General features: G+C 36.1%; 1 protein-coding gene across 2 annotated transcripts; it reads right to left on the reverse strand.

The window, feature by feature from the left end:
- Positions 1 to 1,804: 1,804 nt before the first annotated feature.
- On the reverse strand, positions 1,805 to 4,634 carry LOC141670401 (protein NLP3-like). Of its 2 annotated transcripts, XM_074476230.1 has the most exons (6): positions 4,020 to 4,634; positions 3,892 to 3,927; positions 3,585 to 3,813; positions 3,042 to 3,411; positions 2,704 to 2,859; positions 1,805 to 2,341 (listed from the first exon to the last, which is right to left on the reverse strand). In XM_074476230.1, exons 4-6 carry the CDS (start codon positions 3,406 to 3,408, stop codon positions 1,881 to 1,883), a joined length of 984 nt encoding a protein of 327 aa, XP_074332331.1. In that variant the 5' UTR covers positions 3,409 to 3,411; positions 3,585 to 3,813; positions 3,892 to 3,927; positions 4,020 to 4,634; the 3' UTR covers positions 1,805 to 1,880. The 2 variants fall into 2 exon arrangements, 1 of the variants encoding a protein (XP_074332331.1); XR_012554535.1 differs by having other exon boundaries at positions 1,805 to 2,578; positions 3,042 to 3,813.
- Positions 4,635 to 13,991: the final 9,357 nt, after the last annotated feature.

Genomic DNA, 13,991 nt, shown 5'->3' on the forward strand with positions numbered 1-13,991 from the left:
GACTTGTGGATGTTGAGAAAATGACAGAGGCTAAAGATGCTAATGAAATGAAGCCCAGCAGTCTGAGTACATGATGAAACAGTGTTGCAAAAGCAAAAGTTGAAGAACAACGAGTGGCCTGTAAGTATTGTTCCGCGTCACACACCAAACAGAAAATAAGGAAACTGGCTATAGCTATGGCCATGGCTTTTGGGTGTTCTTGGAACGGTGAATTAGTCCTTGCTTGGTACTTGAGTTGCAAGGCTGTAAGGAGGACAGTAACAGCTATCCCGAAAATGCCAATAATAGCATGGTTGCCATTTTCTCGTGTTCGAGAGGGTGTTATGTTGATGAATGCAACATTGAATTGTGTAGAATAGTTGCTGAATATGAATTGTTGTGAAGGAGAAGACATTCTGAATATTATGAGAATAAACCAATAAGAAGAAAGAGAGAAAGTGAGGCAAATGGTTGATATGAATGTCCCGGGAGAAGCTCCTTTCTTTACATATATATACGCTGTGGAAAGTTATGCAGGAGATCTAGCATTGAGGAGGATCACAAAGGTCCAAAAGGGTTTTGAAAAAGAACATAGAAGAAAAGGTTCAGAAAGGTTCATCAGTTTATCCAAGTACAAAGAAATCAGGATGACCTTAAGTTTTTGTGAACCTTTTGAAATATTCTGACCTATTAAATTAAAAGAATTTAGAAAAGATTATTGTATATTTTACATTTTTGACTTTATGTTGATTTCCCACCATGCTTTCTCAGTTGTAAGAAGTGGTCTTTATTAAAAGGTTCAAGGTTCAAGTTCACAAGAGTTTTCTATAAAATGAACTGCAACAAAAGTTTAAGGTTGTCTATGTGGACTTTTAGCACCTGTTTTCTATAAGTAGATATTGGATACTTGCGTGGGCTGTTTATTAATTTTAAGGTTGTTTATTTTTCTGTTTAGGAAAAAAGTAAAGAAATCTATCTTCACTGGCCGGTGACTGGTGAGTATAACCTGTTTCATATCTGGATTAGGTATACAGGGCAAACTACAAAAAGCAGTAGAAATGTGGAACTGAATCCATGATTTAAGTATCAGTTATAGTAGAAGTGAAAGAGGGAGTTGTTTAGTGCTAGATATATAGTGGTAACCTCTGTCCTACACTCCTCCTAGCTAGTTAGTTGTAGTTATAAATGTATTTATACATGTATTGTACCCTGTATACAGAAGTGAAATTAATTAAACTAATGGAAATGCTATCTGAGATCAAATATATATGGTGGCAGGGTGTTTAAAGTTAATAAATTTATCTACTAATGCAGAAACGTTTTCATGTTACACTTTTTACATCGGGTCTTTTATAATCCTGGTTCCGCAACTGACTATATCGAAGATTAGACGACGTTAAAAATGGAAGGACCACAAGGGGGGCAGTAGAAAGTGAAGGAACATAGAGAGAGGAGAACAGTAACAAAGACAGTGATGTTGGATAGGAAGAGGACAAGTGCAATGCAGAGAGAGGGGGGAGGGAGAAAGAGAGACTTAATATGTGTGTTCCCAAGCTGGGGTTTAGAGTTCAAGTAAGTTAGAAATGTGTGTGTTTTTTGTACTAACATAGTAACATCATATAACAATCCAATACCATCACACTAACCAACTACTAGAAGTATGTATTTCAAACCTTATGGGAACACCGTTATAGCTATCCATTCTCACCTCTGTGTAGTGAGACTTTTAGCTATCCATTATAGCTGTTATTTTCCAAACAAATTCTCCACATAATCAAACACGGGCTAGCTTATAGAGGAAAGTCCCAATACGTAAACATCAGCATATTATGGTGAAAATGCATAACATGTAAATCTATGTTTCTCAAAAGATTTACAACAGAAAAACAGACCATCTGGTATCAAGATCCATAATGACTGATGGGCGGATCAACCAACATCGTAATAATTGTTTTTCCTAATGATCTTGTGATTTCTATACATTTTTGCACATCCTTGTCACAAGCAATTAAAACCCAATCACCTTCCTCGTCTTTATACTTGATGCTAAATGCGTCTCTCTCCAATTTTAACCTCTCAATCAAATTATCTTCCAACTCTGCCATTCCTGATGAATCAAGCAGTTCAAATCTTATAGCAACTTTATTGTAGGTTGCCTTCACATTTATCTCTTGGCTTGTTTGAGAAGCAGTTCTAACTTGCAAAGGTGCCATGCTCAAATGAGAAAAATTCTGTATACTTAGTCCCTCGTCATTTACCCTGTTCAGCTTAGAGGAACTGTGACTCTTCAGCCTTCTCTTGCCATATCGCCATCTTTCAATACCAAGACCTCTACATATGCGCTTGAATGTAGATCGACTAACTGAAAGTATTGGAGATATGAGATCAGAAACACAAACTAGTAGTGGAAGCTCAAATATAGAAGTGAAAAAACATGGTAATATAAAACATGGTGTATCCTGCAGAGGATGCATGCTTGGAGAAACATTCTGTTAAACATTCTGTTTCCCCTATCCAGTAGCAATTAACTTTCTCTTGCTAGGTTTCCACTATGTAATACCAACGCGTCTACATCCACGCTTAAATGTAGATGGACTAACTACAAAAAGGAACATTTCAAATAAAAAAAAATTGACGTTGCGTAAATTATTAGCAATAATTAATTATGTTTTCTGTATGAAGTTGAAATTTAGAAGTGCAGGAACATGGTAGAACGAAACATACCACCGAAGATCTCTGCTGCATCTTTAAGTGGTTTTCCAAAATGCTTACTAATATTCTCTTCAGTAAAAGGTATTATAGATTTTTTGTATCGTTCTGATTCAGTAGTCACAGCATATTCAACGTCTTCATCAGTTGACACTTCCACTGGGTTATCCACTGTGAAGCCACCAACAAAAAAGAAATTTAAGAACACTTTTTTATTTAGTACATTATCCATGTTTCAATTTTATTCCATTTTAGGCAGAGTAAAAAAAGTACACATTTTGCACATTAATTAAATTTAATAAGTACATTTTCCATGTTTCTAGATCATTCCTTAAAACAAATAGCTAGGTTACCTCTCTCAGCAGCCAGGGTAGTTCGATGTTCTTCAGATGTTCTAGGCTGGAAAGCTTTAGTTGGTACTTTATTTGATGTTCTCTCTGCGGCAGCTTCTTCATGAGAAAATAAGTTGGTCCTTTTACCAGAATTATTTTCAAACAAATTTGAAGTGTGAGTATACTCCAAGACTTCAAGGTGAGAAAGAGAGCTATTGTTTTGACCTAATTTGAACGATTCAGGTTCAATTTGGGCAGAAGAGTTGATAATTTTGACCGATAGAACTTGTCCAGGTTGTTCTCCTGAAGAAAGGTACCAATTTGGAAGACATTTGTTAATTGTTGCCCATATAGAATTCAACAAGGTTTGAGGGTAATCATTATCCATTTCCTGGGCAGGAAAAAAGAACTCAAGTATTCATTTTTTATATGGTAGGGAAATGTTGCACAATTTGATTGTAAAACAAGCAATTGAACCACAGTTTAGTGCATAATGTGAAAAGGGGTATTGAGTAATACTCAGTGCTGTTATATCCCTAAAGAAAAAGTTTCCGGATACTTTACATGAGCTGCTAAGTGGGCCTTGAGCAATGTCTAAGAGCTTGTGGAAACAAACATGTTTGAACTGAGACCAGGGTGCTAAGTTTTCAGAAACTGGATAACTGAATTGCCGTACCAAGCAGGGGATCCAGCGCCCAGAGTTCCAGTATTGAGCAAGAGGTAACTGGAATGTTTGAGACACCACCTCCAACAAGTGATCTATTTCTGGGACAGGCTGGGTATATTTATGGAACTGATAGCAAAATATAAATAAATAAATAAGGGCAAACAATTTGTTTTGTAAGAAGGGATACTATGTATAAGGGCTTACTTTTATGTCTCTGAAGCTCCAGAACCAGTGAAATCCCTGCGAAGAAATAATTGAAATGAGCATGTTAGAAAAAACATTTACTTATGAACAAACGAAGAGAGGAGTAGGAAATGGATTGAATGACATACCTTGATAGATTGACAAAACTTCATGAGTGTTTCAACATCTTGGTTGCTAGTGGAAACAATCTCCATAACGCAACGCCGATTAGATCCATAGAAAGGGAAACAGAAAGAAGAAAGAATACCACAGCTGAGAGCAAAATGTAGGTGTGGGTATTCATCCTCTGAGTAAAACGAGATGTTAGGACTCATCTCAGGGCTGTTGTTCTTTAATACGCGTTCAATTACCCCATGGCAGTCAGAGCAAGACCATCTGAAAGTATGACCGAGGAAGTGAGACCTGTAACGTAATAGATTTTTTCTGGCGTCATCGTCACAACCAATTATTAGATATCTGTTCGGTTCCATTGCACGCTCATAGTATCCTCCTCTATAATTGCTTCTTGTCCAGAACAGAACAAGTGAGTGCTTTGAACCCACACATTTTAAAACCTCATTCTCTGAATTTGCAGCAATAGCGGCTTCCTCCATTCGACCTTTCAATATTTATCGGCGCTTCCTGTATTTCTTCTCAATTTCTTTCCCGCATTTCGTCTCCTTTTTTATATTATGTGATCAATTCTCCACCTTTAGTTTGCTTTTCATTCTTGCACAATAAGTCAACAAACCATATTCATTGCTTTTGCCAACTAATCTGCTTTTCAAAAATAAAAACTTTTACCTGCTAATTTAGCAAACATTGTGTTATGCCCGCTTTCGGTCATGAGCCCTAAACAGGTCACCGTAGGTGCATTGAATAGCTGAATTCTCGTATGTGGGTTAGAACCATGGATTAATGTGACTTGAGCCAGCACATGCGGGCTGAGGTCATGACATGCGAGCTGGGCTCACACATGTAAGTTGGCCTCGCACTTGCCATTTGGGCTCCCACACGCGGGTTGGGCCCATGAGCCCACACGCGGGTTGGGCCCATGAGCCCACATCTTATGAAAACAGAGGTAACATTGTATTTATTAATCGAAAAGGAAGGCGGTGCGGGCCGAGATGACCAAGCCGGCCCACATTAAAGGACTTTGTGTGTAACATGAAAAGTGACTCATAGATGACTGAGTTGCTCGTAGATTTCGGGGCTGACACGGGTTATTTCTACAATTACGGGAAGAAATGCGGAGATGCCGCGAGATTGTAGAAAGCGTGTGGAGCCGGCCGAGATTTACGTGACTAATTGGCTGAAGACCTGACTTTATCTTGGGCTTGGGCTGCACGGGTTGGAGAAACCTAACCCTAGCCTACGTGACTTATTCCCCAAGAATTACGTGAGTCTTGATCCCTATAAATAGGGCACGTAGGCACTTGTATGAGACATGATTCGACACTTGATAGAGAATAACAAACCCTATTCTTTCTTAAGGAGTCAACATACAAGCTCAGCCACCACCATACATAACCTTCCTCCGTTTTCAAAACCGTCCTTGATCCTTGTTCCGCCTATCAACCTCCACAATACTGTTATACGAAATCCTCCCTATAACAATTGGCGCTAGAAGGAGGGGGGTTTCATCTTAGGGAGAAGAGATGGCCAAAGAAGGCAAACAAGCGGCGACACCAGGAAGCGGAGGTAAGAAGAAGGACCAGAGCGAGGTCGAGCTCACGCCCCTAGAGCTCGGTCGATTAGCGTGCTAGACCGAGTGGGTAAAAAGCTAAGTGAGCATAATCTCAGGCTTAAGTTAGAAAATTGCAAGAAAGAGAGAGAAGAAAAAGAGCCCGTGGGTCCGAGAGGCTCAAAAAGAGAGCGTGAAGCGACCCCTCCAGAAAGACGTCAACGCACCTCGCCCAGGAGGGATGAGCGACGTAGGCGCAGAGACAATCTTGAAGAGGAGTCGCAAGTGCGAGCTGGAGGAGGGGGACGCCGCGAGCGACCTCAGGGCTCACACCATTCGAGTAACGCGGGTGGTGACAGAGAAAGAGAAGTTGTTAGGGTAAGAGACCTGAGGAGGATCTTAGATGAGATGGAGCGAGAGAAGAGGGGGGGGCCCGACCTCAGCTGCCCCTTCTCCATTTACGATTGCTATTCGATCATCCCCCTACCTCGGGTATTTAGGCACAACCCCAACCTTCTATTCAACGGCGAAGCCGACCCGGCGGAATATCTTATCTATACTCTTTATTAATAAGCGAAACCATGTATAATTTGGTGCTAAAAGTACTAAAGTATTAAAGTACCAAATTTTGGTACTTACCTGACATAGGTTGACTTCTATTCTCTATAAACTTTGTTTTTAAAATAAATCGACTTCCCATCTTTGTAAATTTTATTTTCTTTGCAAACTACCGAGTAAATTACTAACACGAATTGACTTATATTCTCTGTATATTTTATTTATTTATAAATTATATTAAAAATTTATTAAGTTACGTTAAATTAAGTAAAATAACATATATTTACTTTTATTTTGAAAAACTACTTACTACAAAGTAAACCATTAACACGAATTGACTTCAATTCTCTGTAAACTTTATTTTCTATCAGTTAGTGTCAAATTTAGTGTCAGTTTACTTTTAAATTGGATAATATAAATTTAAAAATAATTAAGTAATAGAAAATGACTTTAGTAATATTTATTAACTTTTAAACTGAAAATTATTGATTTAACGATCGTATTTGTTATTATCCATCACAACGTTTATTTACTTAAAATTAAAAAACATATTTTAACAATAACAAATTTATGGGTTGTATTTAGATTATATTAAGTAATATTAAATTAAGTTTAATAACATCTATTTACTTTTAATTTGTAAATTAATTTTTATCGATAATTAAGTATCAAATAATATTAATTAATATTAAATTATCTAAAAAACAAATATTTGGTTCGTAAGATAGAGATACAATTCGTTTCACAAAAATAAAACTAATATGTTAGATTTCTATATCAAGTAAAACAATGCAAAACTAGAATTAAAGTGGAAAATTTCATAACTAATTCGATTCTTTTTAATCACATAACTATTTTTTGCAAGTACCAATTTTATATTTGATATTAATATATTAATTTTAATTCATGTTTCGCACAAATTGTGAATAATTCTCTACAAATATTAATTCGATATTTTTAGTCTCAGCCCCGTGTTTCGGGTTATCAACTATCAACTATCTATACTAATAAGCGAAACCATGTTTAGGTCTCAAATCTTGGTACTCACTAAAAAATTATACAACTATTTTTAAAAATTTATGTAATAAAATCTCGATTGACAAAAATTAACTTATACTCTCTCTAAATTTTATTAGTTGCATGCATAATTAGAACTATACGGTGAAATTTAGAGTAACACTTAACTTTATTTTTTTTACTACATATTTTAAAAACATTTTATATTATATTTAGATCTGTATTTTGCACGGATTATGAATTTCAGTTTTATGCAAATGATAATATAATACTATTATTTTTAATTTCTGACCAGTGCTTCGCACGAGTTACCAACTAGTATAATTTAACACTGAGATGGAAGTCTATCAGGTGCCGAAGATGACCCGCTGCAGACTCTTCGCGGCATCACTCAGAGGTAGTGCCCAACAATGGTTCTCCAAGTTGGGACCTGCTAGCATAAGGACGTGGCGACAATTAGAGGACTTGTTCGTCAGACAATTTCAGTCCACCCTCTACTACTCACCTCCTGTGGCCACGTTAGCCAACATCAAGCAAAGGGAGGGGGATCCCCTAGTAGCATACTTTCGTCGGTTCAATACCGAAGTTCCCAAGGTGAGGGGGGCCAGTGAGGAGACCATCAAGAATTTCTTGATAGCAGGGTTGAAAGAAGGGTCGAAATTCTGGAAGAGCCTCTAATAAGTGGATTTTGTATCTACTTGGAATGCTTCATTACAAGCTTAAGTTGGTGTTTTGGACTCAAGTTGTTGGTATTTTTGATGTGTTTTTGTGTTATTGCATTTCAAGCATCAGTTAAATAAAGAAAGAAGCTTTTCAAAGAATTATCCTGAAAAAGATCAGAACTGGAATCCTAGGCTATTCTCAAGTTTTAGAGAATATCGTTAGCTTCACGTGGGAAGTTGAATCGCCTAATTCTGACGAGTAGAACTCAAGATATGGCCTAAATAAGATTTGTCAGAAAAATTCCAGAATGTCAGCGCGGCCGCGCCACTGAAACACTACTTCAGCACGGCCGTGCCCGGTTTCTGCCCCAGAATCCTGATTTTAGTCGAAATTGAAGATTTTGAGAGTCCTGGTCATCCTGGAGCCTATATATACCCATAAAAAGACGTTTTTAACAACAAGGAGGCCTGAGAGAGCAATAAGAAGACCTAGAGAGCACGAGAAGGCTACGAAGAAGAAGACTCTTATTTTCTTCAATATAGTTGATACTTGGATGCTTATTTTCGATTTGTTCTTGAACCCTAGTACTCTTATATTGTTTATTATCATGCTTTCATTGGAACCCATGGCGACGATGAGTTCGATTATGAACTAATCGTTATCGTGGGGTTCTAACGAATTTACTTATGGATTTCAATATTAATTTGTTTCAATATCTTGGTGTGTGGTGATTGTATGATAACCTAGTATTGGTTGTGATTATTCATATTATGTGCGTAGCTAACATATAAGATAGCGTGTTAATCTCTATTGAAACGACAGTGAACATAGAGGTTTAGAACTTGTCATGCTAGCATAGGTTCATATATTTGTTATGCATGATTCGTAGGTAATTTTAACCATCTTACTTGCCCTATGTAATAACGATAGATAACTTGCGCATTAAACCGTTATGTTTTCAATTCTTATAGACATATAAGGACTAAGCATAATTGGTGTCTATTCAACTTCTATCTCTTTTGTGGATGCTTGGTAGTAGGGTATTCGTACAACGAAAGTTGGCGGTTCCTAGTTTCGTGTTATCTGATTAGTGTCATCACCATTGCATGCTAAGGTTAAGAACAAAAAGGCTATTGAATGAAGTATTTAATGAAGTTAGGATCCCATGTTTGTTATATATATTAATTCAACCATTCTTGTTCTCTTAGTTATAATTGTTAGTTTAATTCTTAGTTATGAATAATCTCAACTTGTTATTTGTCTTAGCATTGGATAATAACCATATCATTGTTGAATAGGTGCATATTCTTAAATTAACCAAAGAGTCTCTGTGGCAATGAATTTGATCTAAATCTTATACTACTTGCGAACGCGTATACTTGCGTGTAATTTTAGCGCGTGTTTTCTCCCTAACAAATTTTTGGCGCCTGTAATAACCCCAATTTTTGGAATTTTTGAAACCCTTATGAATAGTGTTTTGATGATTATGCTGAATAAGAAAACTTTCCATGCCACACTATGTAGGGGTTCTTTTATTGTTATTCTGAGATCTTATTAGTACTTTATATGGGATATAAGTGTATGTAAAGATCGTCAGAATCCAAATTCGAACACTTTGATTTTTCCTGAAAATCCACCAGATACCGAAAGAATTGAGTATAAGGGAACATGATAAAAATGATTTAAATTTAAGGATTATAAGAGAGGATCATAAAAGGAATATAATGTATTGAGAAAGGTTAAGGAAACCTAAGTAATAAGAACCCGGGTATGATCCCTCAAACGATAAACGAAAACGAAAGTTAAGCGAACCGCATAACATATCAGCTGTCATTAGCCAAGTAATTAGAAGCTAATCAAAGAGGTTAGTGAGGATGATGTCATCAAACCAATAAGAAGAGGACAAGTGTGGGAGGATGACATAACAAGGTGACATAAGCATGACAAAAAGGAAGTGTGTTGTTGGTTGATTCTTGGCCATGCAAAAGTTACCATGGTTAAAAGGTAATTAAGCAAAACAAAACAAAACAACCAAGCAAAACAAATCACAAATCACAAAACACAAAGTTGACTTCATTATTCAAGAAGAAACTCTTGGCCTCTTTTCATTTTCAAAGGAAAGAAAAATCCAAAACCAAGATCCAAGCTTTGTTAAATCATGAGGTAATTATCCAAGGTTCCTTATGCATAAATATAGCTATCCTATAAGTTTGAGCTTCAAATTCATTCACAATCTCTTCCTAAAAATCATGGAAGAAGAGGGTGAATAGTGTTTTTCAAGAACTTAAATTTTTGTTTTTGAGTTTTTGTTTAGATTAAGCTTGGATAAGGACTTTTAAGGGTGATTCCAAGCTAATTACTTGATTCTCCACTCTCCAAGGAAGGTATAACCCCTCCAAACCCTAACTTTACTTTGAGTATTAGGTTTAGTTTTGTTGTTATGGTTCATGAGAAGCATGATTCTTGTAGACTTAGAGTGTGGTTGGTTTTGTAATGAGTTGGAGTTGTAATTCTTGGATTATTGATTTATAAACTTAAGTGTAGTTTTAATTCATGTTTGAGAATAATATAAATTGGAGAACTTGAGTTGTTGGGGCTGTTGTAGTATGATATGGATGGATTTTGGTTGTATGAATGAATTGTGGTTGATTGGTGGTTGGTTTGGAGTAGAATAAAAATTGGTAATCGCGTAAACATAGCCGTCGTAATGTCCGATTTACTTTAGACTGTTTTTGTTCTTAACATCAGGACCCGAGAACTCACTGTTAGGTTTTGACCATTGCCATGATTAGATAGTTCATGTTACGAGCTTCGTTTTGATATGTGGTTTGTTTGAATCCGATATACGGTTTAGGAGAAACGACCGTTTTAAGTAACGGCGTTTTGCGAACGAACCATTACCCCTCGCCTTACTTTGAAACATAGGTTAAAGACCTTAAATGACTAATTGGAGTATGAAACATTTATGTGAAGTGTATTATGCAGTTGGTAAGGCACTCGCGAAAGAATCTCCTTAAAACCCTTAATGGTTAATTTATTAAAAATGGTGGAGCCGAGGGTACTCGAGCGACTTAAGTGAATTGTTAAGCGCATAAGCGAACATTAAGGTTCATTTGGTTAAAGTCTAGTTTCTTAAGCGACCGTGGTTTAATTCCGGCTTATGTTGTTGTTCATAGGTTACCGGACCCACTCTAAGCTTAAGTCTACCCCGGAGCACTCAGGCAAGTTTTCTACCCGTTATACTGTTGTGGTGATGTATATATGTATATGCATTATCTTGTGATAGATGCATGTTGGTTAATTAGCAAATTTTGCAATATATTGAAGCATGCTGAGATGGTATATATATGCATGTCTGTTTTGTAATCTGGTTATCTATATGTTGATTTGAATGCTTATAAGTTGCATAATACATATGCTAGAGATAAGCAGTAGTTGCGTATACCCTTAGGATAGGGGACCCAAAGGTGAACATTTTCTAAAACCGGGAGTCGATGTTCCCGAGTATATTATATATATATATTTATATATATATATTGATATAGTTCAAAACTATTAATCGAATAAAGTTTATTCGATAGCTTTATTTATTTAATGAATATTATTCTGAATATTCATTCGAGGACTTATGACTCCGCTTATTTATTTAATGAATATTACTTTGAATATTCATTCGAGGACTTATGGCTCCGCTTATTTATTTAATGAATATTACTTTGAATATTTATTCGAGGACTCATGACTCGGTTTATTTTATTTAATGAATATTACTTTGAATATTCATTCGAGGACTTATGACTCTGTTTATTCTATTTAATGAATATTATTTTGAATATTCATTCGAAGGCTTATGACTCCGTTTATTTTATTAATGAATATTATTTTGAATATTCATTCGAGAACTTATGACTCCGATTATTTACTAATTAATATTCTTTATTTTATTAAAGAATAATGTGTCGATAATCAAACTCACTTTTGATTACTCAAATAAAGATATTACTTTCGTATAAGTATATCTTTGGTTATTTAATATTCATTTCAAGTATAAGTTTTACAACTTCTACTTCAATTATTTTTATAAAGATTATTCTTTATGGAAATATTATTTAAATAATAATATTAAGATATTTTCTAATATATCGGGACTGATTTATTTCATTAAATCAGCATTACTCCAAACATTCTTAAAAATGTTTTCGAGTCTTCAAAATGATTTTAAAAGTTAGAGCGGATCCCAAAACTCATTTTTATAGTTAAGATCTTCCTTTCGAAGGGGATTTAAATACTCGCTCAAAACTTGAGGGATCCGGCTCAGTGGTGTATTTTACATTCGCAACGAGGTTGCTGTTTTGATAAATGAATTGATTACTTACCCAACGTTCAGGAAGTAAGTCCATCTATTGAGTCGACATAAGCAACATAGGCTCAGTGGGCGTCCATGAAAGTGTAAGTGGCTCAGTGGGAGTCCATCAAATGCGTAAGTGGCTGAGTGGCAGTCCAGCATAAGGTCCTATTGCGGCCAGGGTGATGACCAGTGAGGAATTCGTCCATCTACTAGTAGAAAAGGTTACTTATTGGTATCTTTGCCTGATCAGCAAGATATCAGGTTTATGCCAAGGTTTTCTCCTTTCCAAATTCATTGGATATTGCAACTCTGTTTATAATTTTCATAACAGAGGTTTTCAAGGAGTGTATGAAATGTATATATATAGGTGTATATATATATCGGGACTTAATGAAGTATCTCGTAACTTCATTATTTATAATGATATTTCAAGGATTGAATATATTCAAGTCTTATCTTGTAGTCTCATCTGGGTGATGAACTTTTGAAACTGATTATAACTTGAACGGTGGTCGTTCAAGTAGTATTCGGATATAAGTATATTGGAGTATCTTGTAACTTCATCTTTTAAACTTATATCTAGTAAATGATTATCTTGTGCATGCCAAAGATTTTCAGAAAAACGTTGAGAAAAGGTTAGATATGTGAGATCACCTTGCAATGATATTTTATATAGTTATAAACGGGAACTCTGTGTATATTATACATGTCAGAGGATTTCAAAGATTGTGAAAAGTATATATGTATATATATACTGAATATTTTGCGACTTGGTCGCGTTAAGATATCAGCATGGTTCATTTCTTCTTGACCAAGACTTTCATGTGTACTATGAGAATGCTCATATATTGTTAATTATTATACATATTATTTTGGTGGGCTTGTTGCTCACCCTTGCTTTCTTCTTTCATCACACAACATCAGATAGACAAGATGAACATGACCAAGCTCCCAATTCGCGAGCGGATAGGAAACGTTCCGCAGTTTCCTATAGGCGTTGATGTCGCTGTAGCTGAGGTAGGAACTACCAATAGGCTAGGCTTTCAACTCTTGATGTACCAAACTTATGTATCTTTATAAATTGTAATAATGGCAAAGAAATGTAAATTTATTCAGAAACCCTTTTAAGGTGTAATGGCATATAATTGTGGAATAAAATGACTCGTGTTATTTTTGGATATTCATCTCTGAGACTATAACTTGTGGTGTGTGTGTTTATTGTGGGGTCACAGTACAGAGTAGTTGATGGTTTATTAAGATTGGGTGTTATTAAGGGAAATGGAACTCGTGACAACCCGGATCCCCGACCCCGGATTTGGGGGTGTTACAGCGCCGCTGGCAGGCACTTGATGTTGTTAATTATTTAGTTTATGTGCTTGTCATCAGTGGTCGTTAAAGTTCACTGACTCAGACTCTTTTACTTTCACGATTTATTTGTTTGTGTTTCAGGTACTCATTATAATGGGAGATCCAGCAACACGAACGAAAGCCTTGATGGATTTTTCTCAACCCAAGATCAATGACATTCAATCTAGTATTGTCAGGCCAGCTATCACAGCTAATACCTTTGAGATCAAGCCTGGAATAATTCAATGGGTGCAGAATTCAATCCAGTTTGGGGGTTCTTCAACGGAAGATCCCAATATGCACATTAGGGATTTCATGGAGATCTGCGATACCTTCATGTTCAACGGTGTTTCTGAAGATGCTGTAAAGCTGAGACTATTCTCATTCTCTCTGAGGGACAAGGCTAAGAGCTGGTTACACTCTCTACTAGCTGGTTCGATTACTACTTGGGAAGAACTTGCTCAAAAGTTTCTCACAAGATTCTTCCCTATGGAAAAGACAGCT

This window comes from Apium graveolens, chromosome 1 (genome assembly GCF_009905375.1).
Source record: "Apium graveolens cultivar Ventura chromosome 1, ASM990537v1, whole genome shotgun sequence".
Classification (NCBI taxonomy): Eukaryota; Viridiplantae; Streptophyta; class Magnoliopsida; order Apiales; family Apiaceae; genus Apium; species Apium graveolens.